The sequence below is a fragment of the Acanthochromis polyacanthus genome, chromosome 1, assembly GCF_021347895.1.
Source record: "Acanthochromis polyacanthus isolate Apoly-LR-REF ecotype Palm Island chromosome 1, KAUST_Apoly_ChrSc, whole genome shotgun sequence".
Taxonomy (NCBI): Eukaryota; Metazoa; Chordata; class Actinopteri; family Pomacentridae; genus Acanthochromis; species Acanthochromis polyacanthus.
In genome coordinates this window covers 19,050,076-19,074,421 of record NC_067113.1, presented here as the reverse complement: position 1 = coordinate 19,074,421, position 24,346 = coordinate 19,050,076, and the positions used below count along the sequence as shown (strand labels likewise).

At 40.2% G+C, this 24,346-nt stretch overlaps 1 protein-coding gene across 2 annotated transcripts in view; it reads right to left on the bottom strand.

Annotated features, from left to right (window-relative positions):
- Window positions 1-24,346, bottom strand: part of itpk1b (inositol-tetrakisphosphate 1-kinase b) — a 40,810-nt gene that overhangs the window by 4,204 nt on the left and 12,260 nt on the right. Inside the window, exons 4-11 of one of the 2 annotated variants that reach the window (XM_022222040.2) lie at window positions 21,965-22,090; window positions 17,757-17,874; window positions 7,755-7,862; window positions 7,564-7,604; window positions 7,103-7,268; window positions 5,272-5,339; window positions 5,019-5,181; window positions 31-3,289 (exon numbers count right to left, since the gene is read on the bottom strand). In XM_022222040.2, the coding sequence (XP_022077732.1) occupies window positions 3,021-3,289; window positions 5,019-5,181; window positions 5,272-5,339; window positions 7,103-7,268; window positions 7,564-7,604; window positions 7,755-7,862; window positions 17,757-17,874; window positions 21,965-22,090 (1,059 nt within the window). In that variant the 3' untranslated portion in view covers window positions 31-3,020. Of the gene's footprint in view, window positions 1-30; window positions 3,290-5,018; window positions 5,182-5,271; window positions 5,340-7,102; window positions 7,269-7,563; window positions 7,605-7,754; window positions 7,863-17,756; window positions 17,875-21,964; window positions 22,091-24,346 lie in introns of those variants that run through there. The other variant, XM_022222056.2, reaches the window with a different exon arrangement.

The following is a 24,346-nucleotide window of genomic DNA, read 5'->3' as shown; positions in this document are numbered from 1 at the left end:
AAAGAAGAGCCAGATTAAATGCAGCCAGAGGAGGTTTCACATGTTTATTTCGCCCTGTTGAATTGGCCCTTTAATTAAAAAAAGGTCACAAAATTGTGGATTCTTCTCAATTACAGAACTGATACAAAACAACATACTGTACGGATGTAAGCCTAGGCGCGTATACACGTACTGTACAAGACACCCAAGAAGTAAACATTCAGGTGGGAGCTGGGAGCATGATGACACTCTCTGGGTTGCAGAAATGACAAAGGGTAAGATTAACCATTTATTTCCCATTTAGAAGCACAATAAGGAACACGAGATAGGACACACTATAGTGGTGTACACAGAGATCAGCCTTTCCAACCCAAACAGGGATGCACCTCCAACTTTGCCCCTATTCCAAGCTGAGGAAGCACCTCAAGACTCCGCTGAACCTGCTGTGATACTTGTCAATTATTGTTGCGTCACTACACTTTCAAATTGTCAAATTGTGGGAAAATCAAACCGGGATGCTAACCGTGTCCTACAAATATTCTCACAACGTGACGTCCAGTGAAAACCATTTTCCAGGATGTAGCTGCTGTTCTTTTGTCCCAGAGAGATGCTGGTGAGATGGCTGCGGTGACGCCAGTGTTTACGATGACAGGACGAGCTAGAGGAGAATCGTTTCCCTTGGATGGAGGAAATAAAAACAGCAAGGCGGAGCTCTCTGGGACAAGAGAAGACGATGTAGCAGACTCGCAGGAATGCAATAATCTGTATGCACTGCAGGTTGGCACTCATTCCCCGCTAGATGCTAGAGGGAGACGACGGCATCAACCACGAGCTCATGTGTCCCTTTGACACCAACTATACAGCCAGACCCAGCATTTTTTGTTTTGACTATTCCTCTAGTAAATATCCACTTGCTCAAAAACATCACTGCGTTCATTTCTTTTATATAAAACATTTTCCCCATAAAATCTCAATAAAATAAAGTTGCTCTTAGTAGATGTCAGGACAAAGATATTAACAAAATTGGAGTAAAAAAATCTCACAGTGAACACTGTGAACAACAGCTGGACCTCCTCCTCCTCCTCCTCCCACCACGTCCCCTCTGATTGATTTTTAACATGTGACACAAATACAGCAGCTGGAACAGAAGACAGATCAGAGAATTAAGCTCAAAGCAAATGAACCGACTGGACTGTTTTTTTTTAAAACCATTTCGTAGTAAGTGTTGTGAGACAGTAAAGCCAAACTAATCATCTTCTGTCATTTTCTGATTGCAAAGTACTCAATTTAAGCGGGTATCCACACACAATTTACCTTAATTTTACTGGAATAACTAAAATCCTAATTAATGAAAAGCTACACAGCAGCCCCAAGTCTGTTGATCGGTCAAGTTGGCCTCAGGAGAGTTTTTTTTTAGCTCACATTACAAGCACAAGCACAGAAGACGCATGGAGTCTGTTTAAGGAGACGACAAACCCGTGAAGGGATGTGAGAAATCTCACAGGATCCCACTGGAATTCTGAAAAAAAAAAAAAAAAAAAAAAATCACGGAATTTCTCTGAAAACATCCAGAAACAAAAAAAGGGAATGTGATCCTCGTCTTCCTGCACTGGAGCGACTCAAACTGGGACTCAAAGGACGTGGTTTGTTTGTCGAACGCCAAACATTCGGCATCTGACACACAGAACATCACTCAAAGACCTGTACACATTGGTGCAACAACAATCATTAATAATAATAAAAAATAATAATAATCTTGGTCACATGGTCATGGAGATGCACTTCTTTTAACCCTCATGTCGTCCTCCAGGTCAAAACTGACCCGTTTTAGTTTGAAAATGTGGAAAATATATCTATATTTCCCCAGTGAAACTTCTGATGTCCACATTTTCAACATTTTTGGGAAATCTTTGAACATTTTTTAGTGCAAAAAAAGAAATATTAAAAATGTTTCTTAAGAACATTCACACAAAAAAAAAATCAACCAAAATCCAGCGAATTTCGCTGGATTTTGGTTGATTTTTTTTGTGAATGTTCTTAAGAAAATAGAAGTTTTGCTGATTTATGTAATCACTTCACATATTTTTAGGATTTTTTGGAAGATTTTCTCATTTTTTTGAACATATTTGCAAGAATTTTCTTGACAAATTCGGGGGATTTTTTTTCCAAATAAAACTTTTAAGGAATTATTGGAATTTTCTTCCTGAAGGTTTTGCAAATTTACCAGAAATTTGGGGATTTTTTTTTTTGCAGAATTTTTGGATTTTTTTCAGACGAGGAAACAATATTTTTTGGTGCCTGTAAATGAGGGCAACAGGAGGGTTAAACATTTGAAAATAATGTGGGTTTTTTTTGTCATCCTACACTAAATTTGTTGGCACTCAGAAAAATAAACGGCTCACCGGTTTGTTCAAACTAACAAAACTATCTCATGATGTCCTCTGCCGTCCATTGGCCACAGTCACACAGCAGCAGCAGCAGCAGCCTGGGATCTGTGGTAGTAGTGTTCAAATGCCCAGCCACCTCTTCTCCCCGTGACTTTGTACGGAGGAGTCAGTGGTATCGACCAGAATACACATCACTGGTGTACATGTGCCAGTGTGCGTACATATATGTGTGTGTTTGTGTGAGAGAGAAAGAAGGGATCCTGCATTGCACATCTAGTGGCACATTTTTCACCAGTCCCGATTAGGCCTTTCTTATTAGCTACCACATCTGGACCCTTTCATTACAGAGTGCTCACACGAGAGAGAAAAATAAAATCAGCTGTTAGGCAAAAAAGTTCCCAAAAGTTCACATTACAGTACTGTTAAGTCTCATTAGACAAAACGAAAAATACAAAAGGCAGAGAGAAAAAAAAAAAAAAAGCTTACACCCAATCACCATTATTTTCAATATCTATATAGGAAAGGCTTGTTTTTTGATTAGATATATTATCATCATTAACATCATAATTACTATGATTATTATTTATTATTATTATTGTCACCATCCGTTGTTTTTTTTTGTTCAGGGATCAAACGGAGTAAATAAGGGCTCAGTCACTGGGAGGAAGCCTTGGTAGCTATCGTGGAGACACAGTGCTGCTGGAAGTTGGGGGACATTGTCGAGTTGCAGCCCAGTCTCTGCAACTCTTTTCCCAGCATGCTGCAGCAGCCAGGGCCCGGCGGGGCAGCGTTCGGTACCGTGGCGCTCACCGGCAGGCCTTTGGGCGGCTCGCCGGCGGGAGCAAAGTCAGGGTTGTGGCTCTGAAGCACGCTGCTGATGTGGTTCAGGAGGTCGTTGAAAAACTCTGGGACGCCCTCGTAACCTGGAAGCGCAGGAGAACATCTTTATTCTAACTAAATATTTAGAAAAAGAAGGAATGTGACTTGTGACTGTACGCTAAATAAAGAGCAGTCTGTTTAGAACTGCTCATGCTGCTGCCTTCTGGCAAAAAGTAGAGCAGCCTGAAGGCCTGGAGCTGCAGGTTTAAGACAGTTTCTTTCAGCGGGCCATCAGTCTTAGCCCTCGTGTCGTCCTGTGGGTCAAAACTGACCCGTTTTAAAGTTTGAAAATGTGGAAGAAAAAATATTTTCACAGTGAAACTTCTGATGTCCACATTTTCAACATTTTTGGGAAATCTTTGAACATTTTTTGGTGGAAATAAAAGAAATATTGAAAATGTTACTTTAAGAACATTCACATAAAAATCAACCAAAGTCCAGCAAAATTCACAGGATTTCGGTTGATTTTTTGTGAATGTTCTTAAAGAAAATATCACAAGTTTTACTGATATATATGTATTCATTTTAGATATTTTTAGATTTTTTTGGTTGATTTTTACTCATTTTTTGAAAATATTTACAAGAATTTTCTTGCCAGAATTTATTTTTCAAATGAAACTTTTAAGGAATTTTGGAATTTTCTTCCTGAAGGTTTTGTAAATTTTCTGAAATTTGGGGAACTTTTTTTGCTGAATTTTTTTCAGACAAAGAAATAATAGTTTTGGTGCCCGTAAATGAGGACAACAGGAGGGTTAAAAAACAAAACATCCACATTAACACGCAGGAAACACCTACATCACACACACATCCTCCCTATCATGTTGTATTGTAATGTATTGTCACTGCCCACTTATAAGCATTTATTTTTTCAGCCTATATGTTGCAATCACAGGAGTCAGAACCAAAGAATTTTACTCCTAATAAGTGTATAATGTAAAGAATTATATGGCATTGAATTACTTTGAAAGGTTGCTTATGAAGCTCGTCTTTTCATGTTCTTTATACGTCTGTTAGCTCTTTGAAACCCAAACTCTACCAGTGAGTTGGAAGGCTTGTTCCAAAAATCACCAAAGGTGCATCAATTATCACCAGAAACTGTAAAAACTGACAAAATCATCGGATTTTGAACTTTCTGACACTCGTGAACTGCTTATCTGTGACATGCCATTCAATCAGGAGGAGCTTTAATCAAATTTAAACCTAAAATCTGGTTATTCTGTCAAAACAACTTCACTCTGCATGGCTCTGAACTGAAATAAATGGAAATGAAATGTCAGCTCTAAGCAGATTCTGTAAAAATACTAAATATTCTGTGTAATCATAACTAGATTAGAGAATCAGCTGCAACCAACAGTCACAAGACAAAAGCTCAGACTTTCCAGTTTAATTTCTACATGGAACCAAATTTAAAATGTTAAATATTTATAGTGCGTAGAGTCATCATTTCTTTCTCTAGTATCGGTAACATATGTGGGCACTTAAAAGATGTGGTACATGCAGATTACTGGTTATTTTCAATTTCAGTTTTAAAGTTTAAAAGAAATTAAACTTTTTAAATTTTATAATACTACATCTGTGTCATATTACACAAAATACATTCCTGAGCTCGCGCTACTGCTAGCCATGTGTCGTTTCCATAGAGATACAGGACTTCATATTGTAGTGAAAAATGAGCCCACAGTGAGGAAAAACGCAACAGAAGCAAAAAATGCTCAAAAACTGCACAAGTGAAGCTTTATTGATTGAATGACGTGAGCGACATTCTGCACCTACCAGGGAATGCATTGATGTCGATGACGGCGTGTTGGCCTGTTTGGTTGTTGATGATGACGTCGATGCCGAAGAGGGACACGCCCAGCGCCTGTCGCAGCGACCTGGACAGCTCTCTGATGACGTCATCACTGGGTGGCTGAGACACTCCCTCTACGTTCTCTCTCTGAGGTGAGACAAAATAAAACAGGTGCTTTAGCGAAGCGAGTCATAAAATCACACACGAGCGTTTGATTCTGAAACATCCTGGACGTACCGAGGTCAAATCTGAGGATGACTCTGGTTTGGAAACATTGTGGCTGTTGAAGAAAATGGCTTTCCTGTCTGAAAGAGAAACAATGGAGAAATGTGAGGCAGCATTTTTAAGAGCTTTGACGACACTTGACAGGTTTTCCCAGTGCTGTCACCTATGTACGTTTCCTGTTTGAGCCACTAGGTGGCAGCAAAGGTCAATACAGTGCAAACAGGGAGTTTAACCCTCCTGTTGTCTTCATTTACAGGCACCAAAAAAATACTGTTTCCTTGTCTGACAAAGATCCAAAAATTCAGCAAGAAATTCCCAAAATTTCTGAAAATGTGCAAAACCTTCAGGAAGAAAACTCCAAAAATTCCTTAAAAGTTTCCCTTAAAAGTTGTATTTTTAAAAAATCCCCCAAAATTGGCAAGAAAATTCTAGTAAATATGTTCAACAAATGAGTAAAAGTCTTCCAAAAAAATCCTAAAACTATGTAAAGTGATTACTTACATATATATCAGTAAAACTTCTAATATTTTCTTTAGGAACATTCACATAAAAATCAACCAAAATCCAGAGAAATTTGCTGGATTTTGGTTGATTTTTATGTGAATGTTCTTAAGAAACATTTAAAAAAAAATAAAAAATTTTCCACCAAAAAATGTTCAAAGATTTCCCAAAAATGTTTAAAAAGTGGACATCAGAAGTTTCACTGTGAAAATATTTTTTTTCCACATTTTTTAAACTTTAAAACGGGTCAATTTTGACCTGGAGGATGACACAAGGCTTAACTAAATTAATGACATGATGACTTCAGTACCTCCTGTTAAGCAGACGGGATGTTCCTTAAACTTTAACTCTCCCGGTCATAACCATGTCATGTTGAGTGTTAATATGTTCAACAATATGTAACTGGTTTACCTGAGGCGGATATTTTTCTTTCAAGCAATGATAAATGTGACAGGACGGATTGCAAAATTCTTTACCCTCCTTTCCTTTGCTATCAGAGTAATGATTAACATGGTGAGCATTAGAGGTAAGGAAGAAGGCTGAGGAGTGGAGGGGAAAAGTAAATTCCATCACTGTCTAAATAAATATGGCCCTCAGCTCTTAGGGGTCGAGGTAATGAAATGTTAGGCAGATAGGCTCATTTATTCCCACAGCGGATGGACAAAACAGCAGTTTAACTCAGACAGAAGGAAGCCTGAATGACACAGACCATCTCTCACAGTGATATCCGACGCTAACCTCGCTTCACCTCCATACCTCAGCCTTTCTGGGAACAAAACATAACGTATAGCTTCAGGCTGCAGAGGACAATGATGTAAACGCGGCGCAGATGCACGGCTGTGGTATGCTGCTTTATGCGTTTGAAAAGGGTCGAGCTTTTCTGTTGCACCACTCAGCATTCCAGGCTGAAAGCGGCTGTTCTCTCTGCGCTGTTACACAAAGCAGACGACTGCACTGATGGCGAGGACGGTTTGCATGAGGGCCTCTACTGTATCACATGCAAACGCTGGACTCGGTTATGTCAGGGGGAGAACCCTGTATTCAAAGGACACGTCATGGGTAAAACCTCTGACATGTTTACAGAGAAAAACCTCACTCCTCTTGTTTATTTTCGACAGCGTGTACCGACAGGGTAAAACTCGATTGCAGTCGACTGCACCCCTTAAAAGGGCGAACAGGTCCAATCACAGGGACTATAAAGTCATTTTATGAGGTCTTTTATTGGGTAATTTGGAGGAGCAGTGCAGCTTGTGCAGATGGACCAATGTGGCCGTTGGCAGCCCTTGGACTTCCCCACCTGTCTGTCTGTCTCTCCCTGTCTGTCTGTCCGTCTTGTCCTCACCTGCAGGTCCAGCAGGGAAGTTCTTCAGCGAAGGTCTCTCCACCACGGTGTAGGAGTCTCCCACCACAAACACCTTGTAAAGCACTGCGTTGTGGTTGATGAAGCTCTGGATCACGCACGGAGGCTTCACATCCTTCAGGTCCTCTTCACTGAAGATAATGGCCATCTGTGGGCAGGAAAATAGACGACGAAGAAAAACATTCAGATCATCAGTCAGAGCGGATGGTCATGCCAAAGCCTGATTCCATGCCGTTAGCACTGAGGAATGAAGGCTGTTTGGCTAGCTTGACGGTGGTATTGATTTCAGCTCGCACATAAAGATACACGAGGTGCGTCACGTTATCTGATTTTGTTGTTTGAACTTGAGTTAAATGAAAATCCAGAGACAAGACAAGTGTCACTGCTCAAATAAAGCAAACTGTGGAGGGTGTGAGCGACCTCTGAGCCCTGCGACCTCTTACCTCGTGGGAGTTGGTGCCATGGGCCACCCGTGTTTTGCAAACTGCGGAAGAAAGGAAGGTGTGGAAAAACAAAGAGAACATTTAGCAAGACGTTGTGACAGCAGGGTGCAAAAGATCTCCAACTTCTCCTACAGAAGTGTAGCAACGTGTGTCAATCTATAAGCTAATAATGAACAGTGGGAGATACTCACTGAAGGGGAATGTGAGTCCTTGCCTCTTGATCTGCTCCAGCACATCTGGGCTGCACTCCGTGTTCAGAACCATGAATGGAGGAGAGCAAATCTTGTCAATGATCCTGTCTGATAAAAAAGAAAAGTAGAAGAGAAAAGGAATGAAGAGGAAGCCGAGAGCGAAATACACCAAGACCTTGAAAGACCTCAGCTAAACAGGAAAACTGTTTTCAGATTGATTCTTTAAAAAAAAATAAAAAAATCAAGGAATAATAGTTGATAACATTTCACAAAAAGTGAAAAACGCATCCAGAGGCTAAGATGCCATCACAAAATTGCCTGCTGGGTTAAATCGACAGTTCAGAATGTATATATATTTTATCTACAATGACATCAAACTGAGAAAAGCATCGATTATCATCTGTTGGTCTGTTGGCCGTGATTTACCTTTAATACAAATTTATAGCAATAAGCCTGAACGAACACATTTATGAACATTAAAAATGCCACCAGCTGTAGCACGATTCATGCACAGAAGGAGCCATATCTGATTTTACTACTTCATCAACTGCATCGTATATAGACACATATATAAAATATTAGCTTGATTATCTAATATGCTCAAGGTAAGGGTCTGTAGCAATTATCATTTTATTTCAGATTCAGAAAACTTTATTTGTCCCCAGAGGGCATTTAAATAGGCAAGTAGAGCAGGCAGTGCAACAATGACATTATAAAGAAAAATGGCTAAATATATATGAAGAGTTTATTTGCAATTTATTTTATTTTTATAAATTTTCAGAAAACTTTTTTTATTGTTTGAGATAATATCATTCAAACTGGAGTGGATTTGACTCAGTAGAAAATACATGACAAAAATAAATAATAATAATAATAATAAAACTATAATAATAATAATAATAATCATCATCATTATTATCTCAAGTAAACAATAAAAAAATAAGCTTTCTGAAAATGTATAAAAATGGAGTTATCTGTTTTTGCAAATAAACTCTTCATATAGAAATCTAGAGGAAGTAATATAAGAATAAAAATAAAAAGGAGAGAAATAAGATAAAAAATGCAGCTTAGCAACATACTAGTGCAAATATGTCACAAAAAGTGCAAATACGAATGAAACAAATTTTGCATCTACTTCTCACATGTTTTCTCTGACTGTGATTTATGTTATCCAGTAGTATCATATATATATATATATATATATTATTTATTTATTTTATTATTATTTTTTTAAAGATTCTCAAGTATTTCTTTCACTGTGTAAATATTTTGTGGCAATATAAATGTTTTTCTTCGTATTACTGTTGATTCAAATGTTCAACACCGTATGTAAATAATCTTTTTGTTTTGTCTCTTTTGGTGTTTCATACCGCCCAAGGGTATGGAGTGTGTTCATTGCAGAGTCAGAGTAACTCCCTATTTAAGATGCTTCCATCTGGCTTTGTACCAGACTATTAGCCTGATGAAGGTTTAGCTCTGACACCTTGCACCGTTCTATTCATCACTACCAGTTAGACAGTGTGCAGGAATAAAACAAATAAACCAGCATTTCATCAGTGTGCAGTTTGTAGTGGTTAATGATTTGCGTGCTGTCTCAGCTGTCCAAGATGACACAAGAGACAGATGAGTCCGTCACACCTTACTTAACTGGGTCAAAATTTTAAATGCCATCCTTTTGACCAGTTTACACAACAATCACAATAGAGGCTGATATGAGACAGCCAGGTTTGCCTGATCCTCCCACACAACCCGCACAAAATCAGAGTAAGATGCTGAAATACAGGAACACGGCAATTATATGAGGAACTACAAGTCAGACCGGCTGACGACGCCACACAGTCACCAGATACATCACCTGAAAGGCCTGACTGATATTTCACCAGACGCCCAGCAGCAATCAACTATGATGTAAACAAGCTTCTTCCTCTTTTCTCATCTGTCTCTACCGTATTTCAATATCACATCATGCTTGTTTACATCATATTTTAGAATCACGTCCTGTAGCGGCTCTGATATGACTGGAAATTTAAAGAAGCTGGACTGGCTGGACTGGAGCCTCGTCATCCTTCACCGTATCAGTGCTCAGGACGCATCTATATTAATGTCCTGTCTTCTGTAATTTCCCCTCTACACTAGGTACGTGAGGGTGATAAGGCAGCTGGTTGGAGATATCACCACAGGAAATCAGTGACCGGGCCAAAGCGAGAGCTGGCAAACTGCTAATGACAAACACAATAGAAACATGCCGGTCTTTGTGTGCTGTGGGCCTCGGCGGTGGCAGGGCACTCTGCTTCTGTTAGTGCTGAGGTCAGGAGAATCTCATTTGCCTACATTAACTTCAGTGCTGAGTGCTGAACTCTGGGCGTGCTCAGGGGCCCCACAGACATGTATGGGCAGACAGCGCAGACACATACAATGATTTTTGGAAAAAGTCACAGTCTAAAGGGGCCCAAAAGCATTCTGTAGCGACTTTAGAGTGTAACTTCAATAAGGCTGTGTGATGCTGAAGAGACTGAGGAGTTCAGCTGCATGACAAAATTAACTGACAGCTTTTCACTTTTTAAATTGTGACTTTTTAGCTGGTGTTGTTAACCCTACATGATATCAAAATGGAACATATTCTGTATATACTATGAAGCAGTCAAGTATTGTAGTAATTAGCGGTTAGCATTAGCATGTAGCACTAGCAAGTCTGGTGAGCTGGCTTGTATTTTTTCTTTGTCAGTGGCAAGTTTGCTTTGGACATTGTAGCAGTCTGGAAGCTAGCATTAGCATTTAGAATGGTTTGGAGAGTATATAAGTATAGTTTCTTTGTCACTTTTTAGCAGTTGGCACGAGGTATTCAGCATCTTCCACTAGCTAACTAATAGCATCTGCACTGGTCACTACCTGGAGCATCTCCTAAGCGGGCCTGGGTCAGTTGAACGTCTCAATGCTGTTTGGCTTGGTAGCATTAGCAATGAGCAGTTAGCAATTGCTACTTGCATCACAGATGAAGTCTGCATAGTCTCCGTCTGTGGTGAGCTTGGCTGAAGTAGTGATGTGTTTTAGCAATTAGCATGTAGCACTAGCAAGTCTGGTGAGCTGGCTTGTATAGTTTCTTTGTCAGTGATAAGTTTGCTTTGGACGTGGTAGTAGTCTTGCAGCTAGCATTAGCATTTAGAGGGGTTTGGAGAGTTTGTAAGTGTAGTTTCTTTGTCACTTTTTAGCAGCTGGCAGTAGGTATTCATCATTTTGCACTAGCTAACTGGTAGCATCGGCACTGGTCACTACCTGGAGCATCTCCTAAATGGGCCTGGGTCAGTTGAACGTCGCAGTGCTGTTTGGATTGTGTAGGAGTAGACAGTGAACTGGCACTAGAGGGGCTGAATCTGGAATGCCAGAGTTCACCACCTGGCCTCCTGGAGCTGTTGTGGGACTAAATAGGTGAAACACCGTTGAAGGGAGGTTTCTACCTGATGATCCCCAGAGATGTGCTAGGAATCACTGCTCACTGGTGTGTATTATGATGGGTCAGGGATCCTAGGTCCTTCATTGAAGCCACATCCTTCTTGTTTGGAGCACAAGTGTCTTGTGTTTAAACTAACTTCTGGTTATCTGTGAGTTTTGTGCTGCTGTTTGGACAAAATTTTCAGGAATGTGTATATGTGACAGCTGGTTCTTGGAAGTTATACTCAACATTTGTCACCATTTTATCTACAAACACATTTTAAAACCAGTATTTCAATTAATAAATAAAATTATATCAGTCTTACACAGCTCTACTTTCGTTTAGCTACTTGTCAAGATTAAAGGCATTATGGAGGATGTTTTTTTGGTTTAATTTGTCTGAGTCACATAAAATGAACATACTGACCTTTAGTGGACTTGTATGTATGGTCTCTAAAAGAATAAAAAATTAAAAAAAATAACTGTGGACATGGCAGGACCTGAAAAACATTAGCCAATCAACGCGCTCGGACCGAGGCGTTTGGTTTGCTCCCTTTCCTGTCAATCAAAAATCTTCCGGCTCAGGCCTAGTTACGTAGATTACGTACGCCTTGGACTTATGTGTTTTCTGTATGTGTTGCTTTGGTATAGCTTCGTAGTTAGCTGGCGACTTGTTTTGCTCATCTTTTTTTACATAATGGCAGATAAAGATCCAGGGGGACCCAGCCGTAAAAGACAACTTCACGAGTGCTACGCAAGTTTCTGGAGGGGGGCGTTTCTTCGTAAATGTTAAGAGGGGGGAGGTTAGAGGGGGGTGAGGGAGAGGTTGTATGTGCGCATGCTACGTTCAAAGTCGTAGGAAATTAAATCTCCTCTAATGCCTTTAAGAAAAGTTGGGTCATTGTGATTTTAGATAGAGATGACTCACCCAACTTGTCTGACAGAGAATCAACATACTCTATAACACAGTGAGTCATGCCCTACATTTCACTGTAATTCACACCTTATTTTATTCTACATGTGTATGTTTTATTTTATTAGCATACAACATACAGTTTAGATTTATATTCTATAATGTATATAGAATACAATATATTATACAACTTACAGTTTATTCTCTTTGGAAGCATAAAGTTTTATGTTATCTTATCAAACTGTACGTCATAAACATCCATTAAAGTTCACAAATCGATATCCTGGTTCATCTTTGACCTGCCACGGTTATGTAAGCTCTTCCAAGCGTTTCTATTATCGATATTGAAAATGTAATCGGAACATTTACCGTGAAACAAAGTGGTTTACGTAATTATGGCTCAATTGCTTGCTTTGTTTACCAGAGATCTGATCCTGTGACTTTTTTGCCACAGTGTTTCTATCTCTCAGAAATAACTTTAGTGAATACAGTGTTGACAATTGATAGAACTGATAACTACTGCGTTGAAAATAAGGCCCAAGTCTTAATAACCAAGAATAATCATTTAAGTATCCACCTTGTGATGTGTCCATAAACAAGAAACTAAATGCCCCCCAGCTGTGCTGTGGCTGAACATGTGCTTTCGTGGTATTTACACAACTTCCTAAGATTTTATTTTTTAGTTCAAAAGCAAACAAATCTGTTCTTTACAGCAAACCAAAATAGATCTTTCATGGGTAAAAGATACATATTTACATTTTGCGGTACAGAATACTCCCATTCTGTTTCATAGACAGATACTTGTTGTGTGTTCCATAACCTTGCCCTGTGCAGCTGGGTCTGTTCCAGTGCTGGCTCTGGAACCAGGCAGTGTTAAGAGCAGGAAGCCTGGAGGGTTACCCATCAGTCATCTATGCACTGCCTACAACTGTGTTCCTCATACTGATGCTGTTTCACCAGGACAAGAATAGCAGCATAATATCTTTCAGAAAACAGTCTGATGGAGGAAAATATCCCCATGACATCACCTAGTTCCCAAAGACTGATGGCGTTAAATTTTGTCAAACAAAAACCATCAAAAGACCTAAACCTTGTCAAATGGAAAACATTTCAAGCTCCAAGTCAAGGATTTACGATAAAGAGTCCAGAGAATAGTGGGATAATAGCGTGTGGCCAAGTTTGTAATAGCGTGCATGCTTGGCTCTGGCTGACGTTTCAGGGATAAGGGGGCGGAGGGGAGGATCAATCTCTGGCTCTGTCTAAACAGTGCATGCTTGCAGCAGACACAACGGAGCCGAGGACGACGTTTACAGGACTCAACAATAAGATGCTTTTTAAATGTCATTATCCAGTTTCACTCTTTTGTTCATTTCAATTTTCATATCAATTTTATCTCATCAGGACATCTGCAGCACACAAAGGCTCACTCGTTCAATTCATATTCATGCAAACAAATAAAAGACATTCCTCAGCCATTCGTATCTTCCCTCTGAGATGAGGCTTTAGGTGCAGAGAACAACAAGGAGCCAAGGTACAATACTTCATAAACTGTGGCGCTGTTGAGGTGGAAGACTGTTGCTATTTAGAGCTTGTTTCCTAGAAACCCCAGCATCCTCTTATGCTGTTCTCTCTGCGTCCCTCCAAGGTAAAGCAGCACGATTTTCAATATTTTAAATTAAATTCCATCTCGATATCATGCGATAAGAGGCTTACGCTCCAATTACAATCATGAGTTATTTATTTTGAAAAAAAGAACGTGATTGTGTTCTCACATGTAAATCCGGGACTCCTTTGACCAGATTTTTAACACAGGTTGACCTGACAGATGGGAAATCTTGGACAATCTTGTCGTCACTTGGCTCTGCGGACCTGGATGAGTGCTGAGGTCTCAAACTGTCCCTCAGTGTTCGTCTTTCTAAGACTGCAGCTGTGATTAAATATTGATCACTTGCATAAATGGACCACTTGTTCCATTGGTCCCTGCTGAAGTGTACATTAAAGCTAGCACCCACAGTTGGATTAATATACAAACACCCCAGGAAGGTTTCAGTTTGATCCAGAGGAATCCGCTTGGGGCTCAGGAGAATTCTCTTATCTTGAGCTGGAGAGGAATAAGCTTAAGACACCGAGTGGAGCTTTGGTTTTATTGGAGAGTTGACTTGACGACGGTTTCTGTCTATAAAAACAGTCCAAGATATCAAAACTCATGTATACACAAGAGCTGGTGGATTCCACTAAGTAACATAAACAGTTACCTTGCTCTGGCTCACATAGGAAACACAAAACCAAGTCAGACAACAGAGCAGCGCCAAAGTTCCTACAAGTGCAGCTATGAATCAATGACACCGCTCCATTAGTGCTCATGCAGCCCTCGTCGAGCTGTTTTATATTACACATAACAATAAGGCAGCCTCATTCTTGTACTTACTTTTATACGAATTTAAACAATTTTAAGCAGAACTGCTAAATGTACTGTGACTGAGTCCATCTAACACTGAGAGGCCACTCAAGTGATAAAATAAGGTTTTCCAGAGAAAGCACAAGCGCACCTCAAGTGCTTCCTCCTATTGAGTACTATTCTGAGTCATGCAGACTGCGAAATATGGCAGGCTCTCTATGGCCTTTCAGCACTGGGTTGCCTTGGCAGCTGCTCCAGGACTCCATGGTCTCTGCTGATAAGGAGGAGGAAGTGGCTGTGCCTAAGAAAGCAAGGTAGACTCAACCACTCTCAGACTATCCCCTGTTTTACTCTACCCTTAACCTAGTTCTCATAGTCCTTCCTGCTGACAGATAAAAACACATTCATCCTCGGTTGCAGGCAGTTTTTTTTTCCTACAGTCACGATGGTATGTTCAAGGATCATAATGGCTTACACTCCATTATTGTGTCTCAACTGGCTGCAATTGCCAGGGAGGTTTGGTATGCACGTCTGTGTGAGCAGAGAGCTCTACTTGGATTAATGGAAGCAGAGTGGTAAAAGAAAAAAAGAAGAGCTTCCTATAAATGCAGCCAGTGAGCTATCTTCCTCTTCAAACCAATTGCACACAGTGAGACAGCTTATACTGGCTGTTACATAACAGCCATCATGTCTGTTTGGATAAAAAGACGTCTTCTTGTGCTTCTATTTTAAGAAAGCACTGACACGGCCGACATGCTGAAACGTCTCTGATCCGTTGCTCCGACACCACACTGCAGCGCCTCACACACACTCACGAAGCTCGGTGGAGCCATAATTAAAAGGTTTACGTTCCCAGCCATGTATGGGGGTAAAGGAAACATGGATGAGTCACAGGTGTGCTCACAGTGTTTGTCGGAGGGGGAATGTGTCCCTTGTCGTCACTGCCTCCAGCTGAAAGTCATTGCTCACTGATTAGTTTATGGGTTCGATGACAGGGGAGGGTGTTGCCGGACCGACTCGAAGGCAGGTTTTGATAGTAATGAGTTCAGGCAGGGAGAAATGGAGAGGTGCTAGTGTCGCGTGAAAGGGAGGAGAGGTATTATGATATCAGCATAGCGCTCAACCGGCCAGAATTAAACATCTGCTCGGAAGCATTAGGCAACATAATTCAAGTGGGAGGCAGCAGCGTGCCGTCGTTTGTTAGTAAGGTGTCCCTTCTCGGAGTGATGAGGAAAGACAGAGATCCTGCAGTTACCGCAACTCTGCTCCATCCTCTCAGTTACATCAGACACGTTAAGGAAGGCAGACGGCTGTGTCCGTGGAATCAACAGCTACTTTGTTATTTTAGACAACTTGTGTTACTATAATGTACTGAGGAGTGGGAAAGGAACAGAAACACTAATGGTATTTACCGGCCACGCCTGTCTAACAACTGACTGCAAATCCAGCTGAATCTTTAGTGTGGAGCAGTTAATACTAAGAGAGAGCAAGAGTGTATAAATGAAGGTGGCACAGCACAGCAAATGACATAAATTCCTCCATGTTGGACTTCTAGTTCTCTCAAGGTTGGGAGAAATCTGTGTGACAAAGTTTATACAATTTGACCCCGAAGTGAAAGCACAAATTTACTGAGCTAATGAATCCACTACTCTGCTGAAGTCAGGGATGCTTTTTACACTGGATACACTGGTGAACTTTCACTGAACATATAATTTAAGTTCACACAAAACTATTCACTGCCCCCACAATAGTAAGAGTAACGGGTGGGTTTCTTGCTGTGCTGCTATGAACAGGAAACTGTGGCAGGCCGTGATCTCCTGGAGGTGATCTCCATTCATACTGACAACAACAAATCATAAAGCTGTCCATTCCAGCTCTTCACCCACAGGAGAACAGTATCAAAGGGCTGAGAAAGTGCACGGACAGTGGGTGTGCGGCTAGCACTAGAGATGAGCGGTTTGTTTATTACTGGCTGGTCAACGGTGCATTCAGAAGGTCAACAGCACATTCATAATTACTGGGGGCTACTAGCCGACCCCTCTCAAATGAAACAATCTGCTGACCCCTCCTCAAACCCACAGTGACCCGATGCCCCACACGCTCAGACATGGGGCATTAACAGTGTTTATAGCTGGCATATCAAATGAGATAATGAGTACAGATGACAGTATAAATTGTGTGTAACTGTGTAACAGCAGTTAATAGCCAGAGTACTGCCTGTTAGCAAATCAAAGGAAATACCATTACCAGAATGCAATAAGAAGTGCATAAAATACCATACATTAAAACACACAACAAAAATTAGCTTAGTAAATACAAAAAAAATGTAAAGCACGCAAAAAAAGAATGAGCTATACCAGAAAAAATAAATGTGACTAATGTAGGCAGTACTGGAATGATAAAATCGAACATTAAACTGCAGTGATTTGATCTTATGGGGTAGCCAGAAACTATAGAAACACCAGTTGTCTTTATTTACGGGCACCAAAAAAATACTGTTTCCTTGTCTGAAAAAAATCCAAAAATTCAGCCAAAAAATTCTCCAAATTTCTAAAAAATCTGCAAAACCTTCAGGAAGAAAATGCCAATAATTCCTTAAAAGTTTCGTAAAAAAAAAAGAGAAAAAAAATCCCCCAAATTTGGCAAGAAAATTCTTGTAAATATTTAAAAAAGACATTATTAAAAATCTTCCAAAAAATCATAAAAATATCTAAAGTGATTACATATATATCAATAAAACTTCTAATATTTTCTTTAAGAATATTCAGAAAAAAAATCAATTTGATTTTTTACTGAATGTTCTTAAAGAAACATTTTCTTTTATCATTTCCTTTTTTTTCCCCACCACAAAATTTTCAAAAAATTCCCAAAATGTTGAAAATGTGAACATCAGAAGTTTCACCATGAAAACATTCTTTTTCCCCACATTTTCAAACTTTAAAATGGGTCAATCTGACCCGCAGGACAACATGAGGATTAATCAGGACTTTAGTTGGAGCTAACAACACTAAGAGCCGAAAAGCGCAGAGGAATCAGCCGCAGCCTTGTAAAGTAAAGGATTGCTGATCTAAAATGTAATGCAGAACTCAGGTGGGGGAAAAACAATAACTCACACACAGAGCAGACGTGCTGAATGTCAAGTGCACCCGTGTGACCGATGAAAATGTTTAGCTGCACTTGACAGATAATTGTAAAACAAATGAATTTTGTTCTATTGCGAGTGCTGTACACATCACTCACTGTGCTACCTGAAACATCTCACCTTGCATACAGCTTTCTATTCTGTGGATGAGCTGGTAGGACTTGCAGCGGTCCAGCAGAGTCCGGATGGCTGGAAGAGGGTCCAGGACAATAGTTTCAGGGTGGGCATCGATGTAGTCCTTCAAGCACAGATACAGAACATTTCAACAACGTTTTTATGAACTTACACTGAATAGATATTATAATGCAAAACACTGTCTGGGCCCTATCTGGTCATTGTACACTATGAAGCAACAGCATCTTTTCATTAGTAGTGATTTGTTTTTATTGTTTGTATCTTCTAGAAAAACACTAGAAGCTACAACCACTCACTGCAAAACAGAAAAAATTACTCAGTTAATCATTTGTCAACCAACAGGAAACAAATATTCATCCATTTTGACTATTAGTTAAAGTAGGTGATCTGGCAATAAGGTGCATTGTTCTCATCTTCTGTAACTGCTCAGACTGTGTAATTAATCATATAATTAGGAAAATTGCCAGCAGGTTAATCAATAATAGAATTAATGTGAACATGTGGGTTGTTTATTTTTTCAACACCAAATACACCCAAGTGTGCAAAAGGGGCAACCGTCTGCCGTGACACATACAAATACATCCATACAGATTAGAAGTGTTAAGCAAACATATTGGAGTCTGCAAAGTACAAATACAAACTGTAAGGTGAAGGGTCAACCTGCCTCACTCTATTTGTGCAAGCCTGAGAGAGTCTGAGATGTATGCCAGCGGGTCTGTGTAGGTTACATCACTACATCTCTGCGTGGCCGGCTGTTAGGTCAGCGTGAGGTTGGCTATTTTACATAACTGCACTCCCCTTCTCTTCTCTTGTCTGCTCTCCTCTGGCTCCGTCCTCACGCCACCTCCTCTCTACTCCCCGCCGCTCTCCATGCTCTCCACATTTCAGGCTCTGCTCTATGGATCTCTCCGCCAACCGCTCCTTCCGAGCAATTTTTACTGACTCACAAACACTGTCAGGTGGAGCTGGCCGGCCTGTACATTATACAAAAAGCCTGCCTGCTCACATCACAGGCCTTTAAAACAGCTCCACTGTCATACAATGAAATGAAACACATACGGGAATGCTATGCGTCAAGCGCACATGCACAACGGAAAAAATGTCCATCCGTGAACTCACTCTACACACATGCTGACGCACAAAGCATGTAAACAAACTCCTGCGCCTTGACATGGAGGAGCCATCTGCAGGATTTGCTGGGATCTAACGGGCAGCACTGTACAAAGCCAGAGGAGCAGTTATGTAAGTCGAACCAAAAAATAAATCCAAACTAATCTTCCAGGAGTTTGGAGGAATACTTTGCTGATAAGGACTGTCACTTGCTGATTTCTGCATCTCAGAAAAAGAAATGTTGCTGAACACAGACAAGAGGGGGAGGTGAGAAAGAAGAACACTCTTTAGCAGGTGTTGGAGAGGAAAAGAGCCAGAGGGTTGCACATTTTCTGTTCTTTTTTTTGCGAGCAGATCTGTTTCTATAGGAGATTAAATGGTTTGAAGTCTCAGAAAATAGGGTCAGAAAAGGATTTAATCTGTTCTACTGACTGTAAGCCTGATGCCACAGGCGTGAAGCCTGAAGCGAAAAATTATTTTGGCACTTACATTAACCATAATAGAAACCAGATGGGTGTGATCGTTCACATCAGTTCAATTTACATTAAATGTCGATCACAGACATTCACAAGATCTAATTTACGTTTATTGCAATTTGTCAACAAGATTTAAAACATTCACAACACTTTTTAGGTTGGTCACAACAATACATGCTAATAAAAGACAAAAAGGTCAGCCAAGTTCCTCAAATCACATCTTCCTCCGCATACTACTATTAATGAGCTATAATACAACAATCTGCAGTATCATTGCAGCCATTATCATGACACCCCGGAGACAAATCAGGCAAAAAACATTAGTCTCAGATCTGCTGTGCACAGTTCACACCTCAGGCCACTGAATCACCACTGTGCATCCCAGGATGACATTTTGTTTTAAATAAAGAGCTATTTTAGAGAGGAGGGCTTATTCCTTCCACTGCACAAAAGGCTGTTTATGATCGCAGCTGTGTGAATTAGAAACGCTCCAACGCGAATATTTCCAAGAGAAATGTAATCACAGATGACACTTGTGTTCAGGTAAGTAGCCAAACTAAAGCAGTACAGAGAGTCCTAAGGCTTCACTGCTGATTTATCAGTTGCTATTTAATTAAACTATGACAGCACATAACATACAGTGATAAACTATGGGCATAACAACTAAAAGAATAAAAAAAATGCTGGACTGACACCACCAATCCTCTGCCCTGAGAAAAGGCCAGCAAAGACTGAGGATTTGTATATAAGTGTATTCTGTAGATGTAATGCACACAGGCAGATCAGTTTATTTATTGAATAAACATTCAGTCTATGAAATGTGAGAAAACTGTGAAAGAAGTGAGAAATGCCCACTGCAACTGAAAAATGTTTTTCTTAGACATTTCAAAACACAACATTTACAAATGCACACAGTTCAGCAACTAGAAAGACCAGGTATTTATCATTTGGCATTGATAGGTGACTCAAATGATTAATAATTATCTATATATTTTTGATTATATAACTATGAGAGCATTGTAGGTAAAGTTCACCTGTTGCTTGAAACAAACAGGCTGTTTTTGGTTTCTGTATGGCATCAGGCAGCTGAGATGTTGCTGCTCCAATGGACCAATTTAACTTTTAACGAGATGAAGGCTATAACTCATGATACTGAAGTGCATTAGACCCACAACTACATAGGAGTGGTGGCATTTTATACCAACCACCTAATAAAAAATTTACCATTTGTATTTGTGCCTGCTTTCAGGGGAAAATTCCACTGCCCTACACAATCACCATGAACGTCATGTAACATCGTGCTTTGCAAAACACAAGTTTGCATGTACACTTGTTTCAAAATAGTCTAGAGAGTACCATAAAAGTGTCAAACGCTGCCATGTGTTAATATTGACCAGGTTTTGCAGTTTAAGTGATTGTTCCACTCTGACATCCTGTTTGCCCTTCCTAATTGAGCAGTCAGGAACATGTTGACAGAATTGTGTGACGCTGATCACGATTACAGCTCCTCTGAGTCATTCAGAGAGAGAGAGAGAAAGACAGACAGAGTGCAAGATGATGGTGGAATAAGATTAATTTTCATACCATCTGTAGCATTGCCAGACTAACGAATACACACACACAGAAGAACACCAGTTTTCTACAGTGTGCTCACAGTGCCACATTTGGAACTGTGATCTGCTGTCCATGTGAGATTTTTCTCATTTCAGGAAGAACCAGAAACCTCTTGAAGAACTTTCGGTGACAGCATTTATGAGTCACCACATGCTCAAATATAGCTGCTGATTGCCTTTATGTTCCTGTGGCCTGTGTCTGATTGCCTGAACACACTATCTGATTGTTTAAACTGTTCCATTCACAACTGTAAATGTAAAACTCTGTCACCCATAAATGTTTATTGACACTGTGCTGCTGTTCTGCAGACAACACAATCAGAGCTTTACAGCTTTTACGTCATTTCAAAACTGAGTCTGAAGAAGGTCAATAAGTCTTCCATATACTGATTATGCTGACGATGCCTACAAGTGTGTAAGATTAGGGCTGGGCATCCTTTGAATTTTTGTGCTACAATACTGTTAATTATCATGTTAAACTATAAATATCCTGTTTTGTTATTTAGCAGTTTTCTAGAACGCAATAACAGTAGCAGCCATGCAAGCATGCTGCCAGGATGATGTAGTTACTATTTAATCCAGGAACTATCTACTCAACAAAGAAGTAATAAACAACATTACAAAACAAAGCAGCCGCTGTGAGCTTGACAGTAAAACAGCCTCATGTTGGAGGTCAGTACCAAATGACTATTATATCATTTATTACTATGACAAATAGTAACATTTGCTATAAAGTGGGTTGTAAACTAATTTTTGCCAGAGATAATAAATTTTGGCACTTATACTGTACTTTTATATTCATACTGTTGAACAAACTAAGGAACAAACCAACAGAAAGAACTGAACATGATTTTTCTCACATTTTAAATCATGTCGACGGCCCCCAAAGCTTTCCAAGAAGTGGAAATGATCGTTTTCATTTCCGCCACTTTCCTTAATCTCTGTTCTTCTATTTGTGAGAACTTCAGGGACATCATAGAAGAGCGATGCATACCTGTACTCTCTGCACCAGGAGCACGGCCTGTGAATCATTCTGGTCAGCCTCCAGGATGAGGTCGGTCAGTTTGTGGATGATGACGTCCAGGGGGCCCTGGTCCTCCAGAGGTTGACTGAGGTCCAGCTAAGGAGAGAAGAACAGCAAAGGTCATGGCACAACAGAGACGTCCTACAATCAAGTATTCATTTGCCACAGTTTGAAATTATCTACTGATTTTTTTTTTAAACTGCTGGGAGGTGTTGAAACAGAGTGACTCACTGTTTTGAGATACTGCAGTGATTCACCATTGCAAAATTAAAGCGCAAATCCTCTGTATAAATAGGATTCCTGGTCAGTAGCATTCATTCACACTATTATGCCTTTGTTTCAAATGTCATGGTTGCCTCTTCTCTCCTGCTGGGGATGGTGAGAACAGTAAAACCAGCAGTGCAGCAGTTACAGAACATCTTCTGTCAAATCACAATTTTCCACATTTATTAATGCCCCCAAAGTACTGCTGGTTGCAAGTGGTTAACTGCACCATAACATTTCCATATGTTCTATGCTAGACCTTTGGGCACACTGTTTCTGTTTGGCCTACTGTTACTTCACAGCACTCGCCTCTTGTTTGCACACTAAGAAAAGGCAAAAGTCATGCATCTTTCTGCATCAGTACAAGCACTAGCTCACTGACCAAGCAGCTCAGGTAGGAGGCAGGCAGTGAAGTAATGAATTCTAGGATGTACAGAAGCCTGCAATTACCATATGCATGAGTCAGAATAATGGCTGCACTTTACTGCCCTGATATTCAAAACAGCCATGTAGAGTAAAAAAAATCTGCAGAATTCACAAAAATTTAGCATTTAAAATGGATTTCATTTTGTCCTAAGATGCATCTATTTGTATTTCTCACTGCTTGTTTCTAAAAACGATAAATGAGTAAGTATTTTTAAGAAAATGGTAACTAACTTTGGGAAGTCATCAACCTGTCATTGTCCTCCTTACTGAAACTTCCCAACTGTAGATAGTAGAGAGTAATTGCTCTCTTCCATCTCATAGATCTGCTTTTAGAAACAATCATTTTCCTTTCTGCTTTTTTGGTTATAAAACTGCATTAGGGCAGCTTCCACATCATCTACTTCCTCTTTATTTACAGCTGCAACTTTGGTGCAACCACAGTTCATGTTGTGTTTGTTTTGAATTACACCATCAGGTTTTATTTCTGGAGTCATCTTTATTTTTTTTTACTACGAGTTACATGCAGTCTCCCTCTGGCTAGACCTCCAGTCTCACTGAGCACATTCGACAGCCTCTGAGAAAAAGCCAAATTAGCATTCGTTTGAAGTTTAACAGTGTCGAAGGACTGTCTGCGCTGGCCAAGTAGTTCACAAGTAGTCAAACCAGTGCTCCAAGTTTGATAAGACTAATGCGGGTCGGCATTAGCATGCGCGCACACAAATGTAGCAACATCACAAGAGACAGAGAGGAGAGATGCCAGGCTTTTGCAACCAATGTCGAGTCCTCTGCTGATGAATATGCTGAATCCAGCTCACAAGGGGCCTCCATTCCGGCTTAGTGCGTGTCCTGATTGTTATGACAAAGGAAGCCGAGTTAAATCTGCGACGAGAGACAACTTCTTCACTTGGAAAAAGTTAGAGCTTGGTGCTGCGACTGCGTTTTTGCTTTTTTTTGTTGGCTTGTAACAAGAGTTGTTTTGAATTTCAGAGAGAGGCTTGTGTGAGAGACGGACAGACAGTCAGAGAGACACATAAAGCAGACTTCAGTATGTTACTCCTGCATAGGCTAAGAAATATAATCACTAATCAGCAGAAATCTATGGCTAGACTCTCGACAGTGGATTTTCTGACAGCAGAAATACAACACCGGCAGTTGTAATGTATCTCATTACACAAAGGCAAACACTGTGACAAATAATTTTACACGCTATCACTCCTTGAATGTGTAAAATGAAAATCTAAGAATCTGTGCAATGAAAACAGGAGCAAGCATATGGACGATGTACTGAGAACGCAGTGTCAAAAAGAGCAAGCTGTATTGGTGTCAGTGCTGCTGTTGCATAACCCAACCGTGCATTAACTCATTAGCTAATCAGTAAATGGGCATCACCTGATCATTACACACAAAAAACAATTCAGTAACACCTGTACAAATAAGCCTGAGGCTGGCATTGTCCTTTGTGCTGTCCAGACGGTACGCAAACCGAGAGTGTATACACCTTAGTCACACAGGTGTGGATCGAGATCGATGGCAAGAACTGTAAAACCGTACAGAGTTTCAGTTGGTTTAGGGTTGGCCATGGTCAGAGCCAACATTTCCTGGTTAATCATTGCGAGGCGCGATGGATGGATGACTAGTTAGAGAACCCTTGGCCCCACCCTG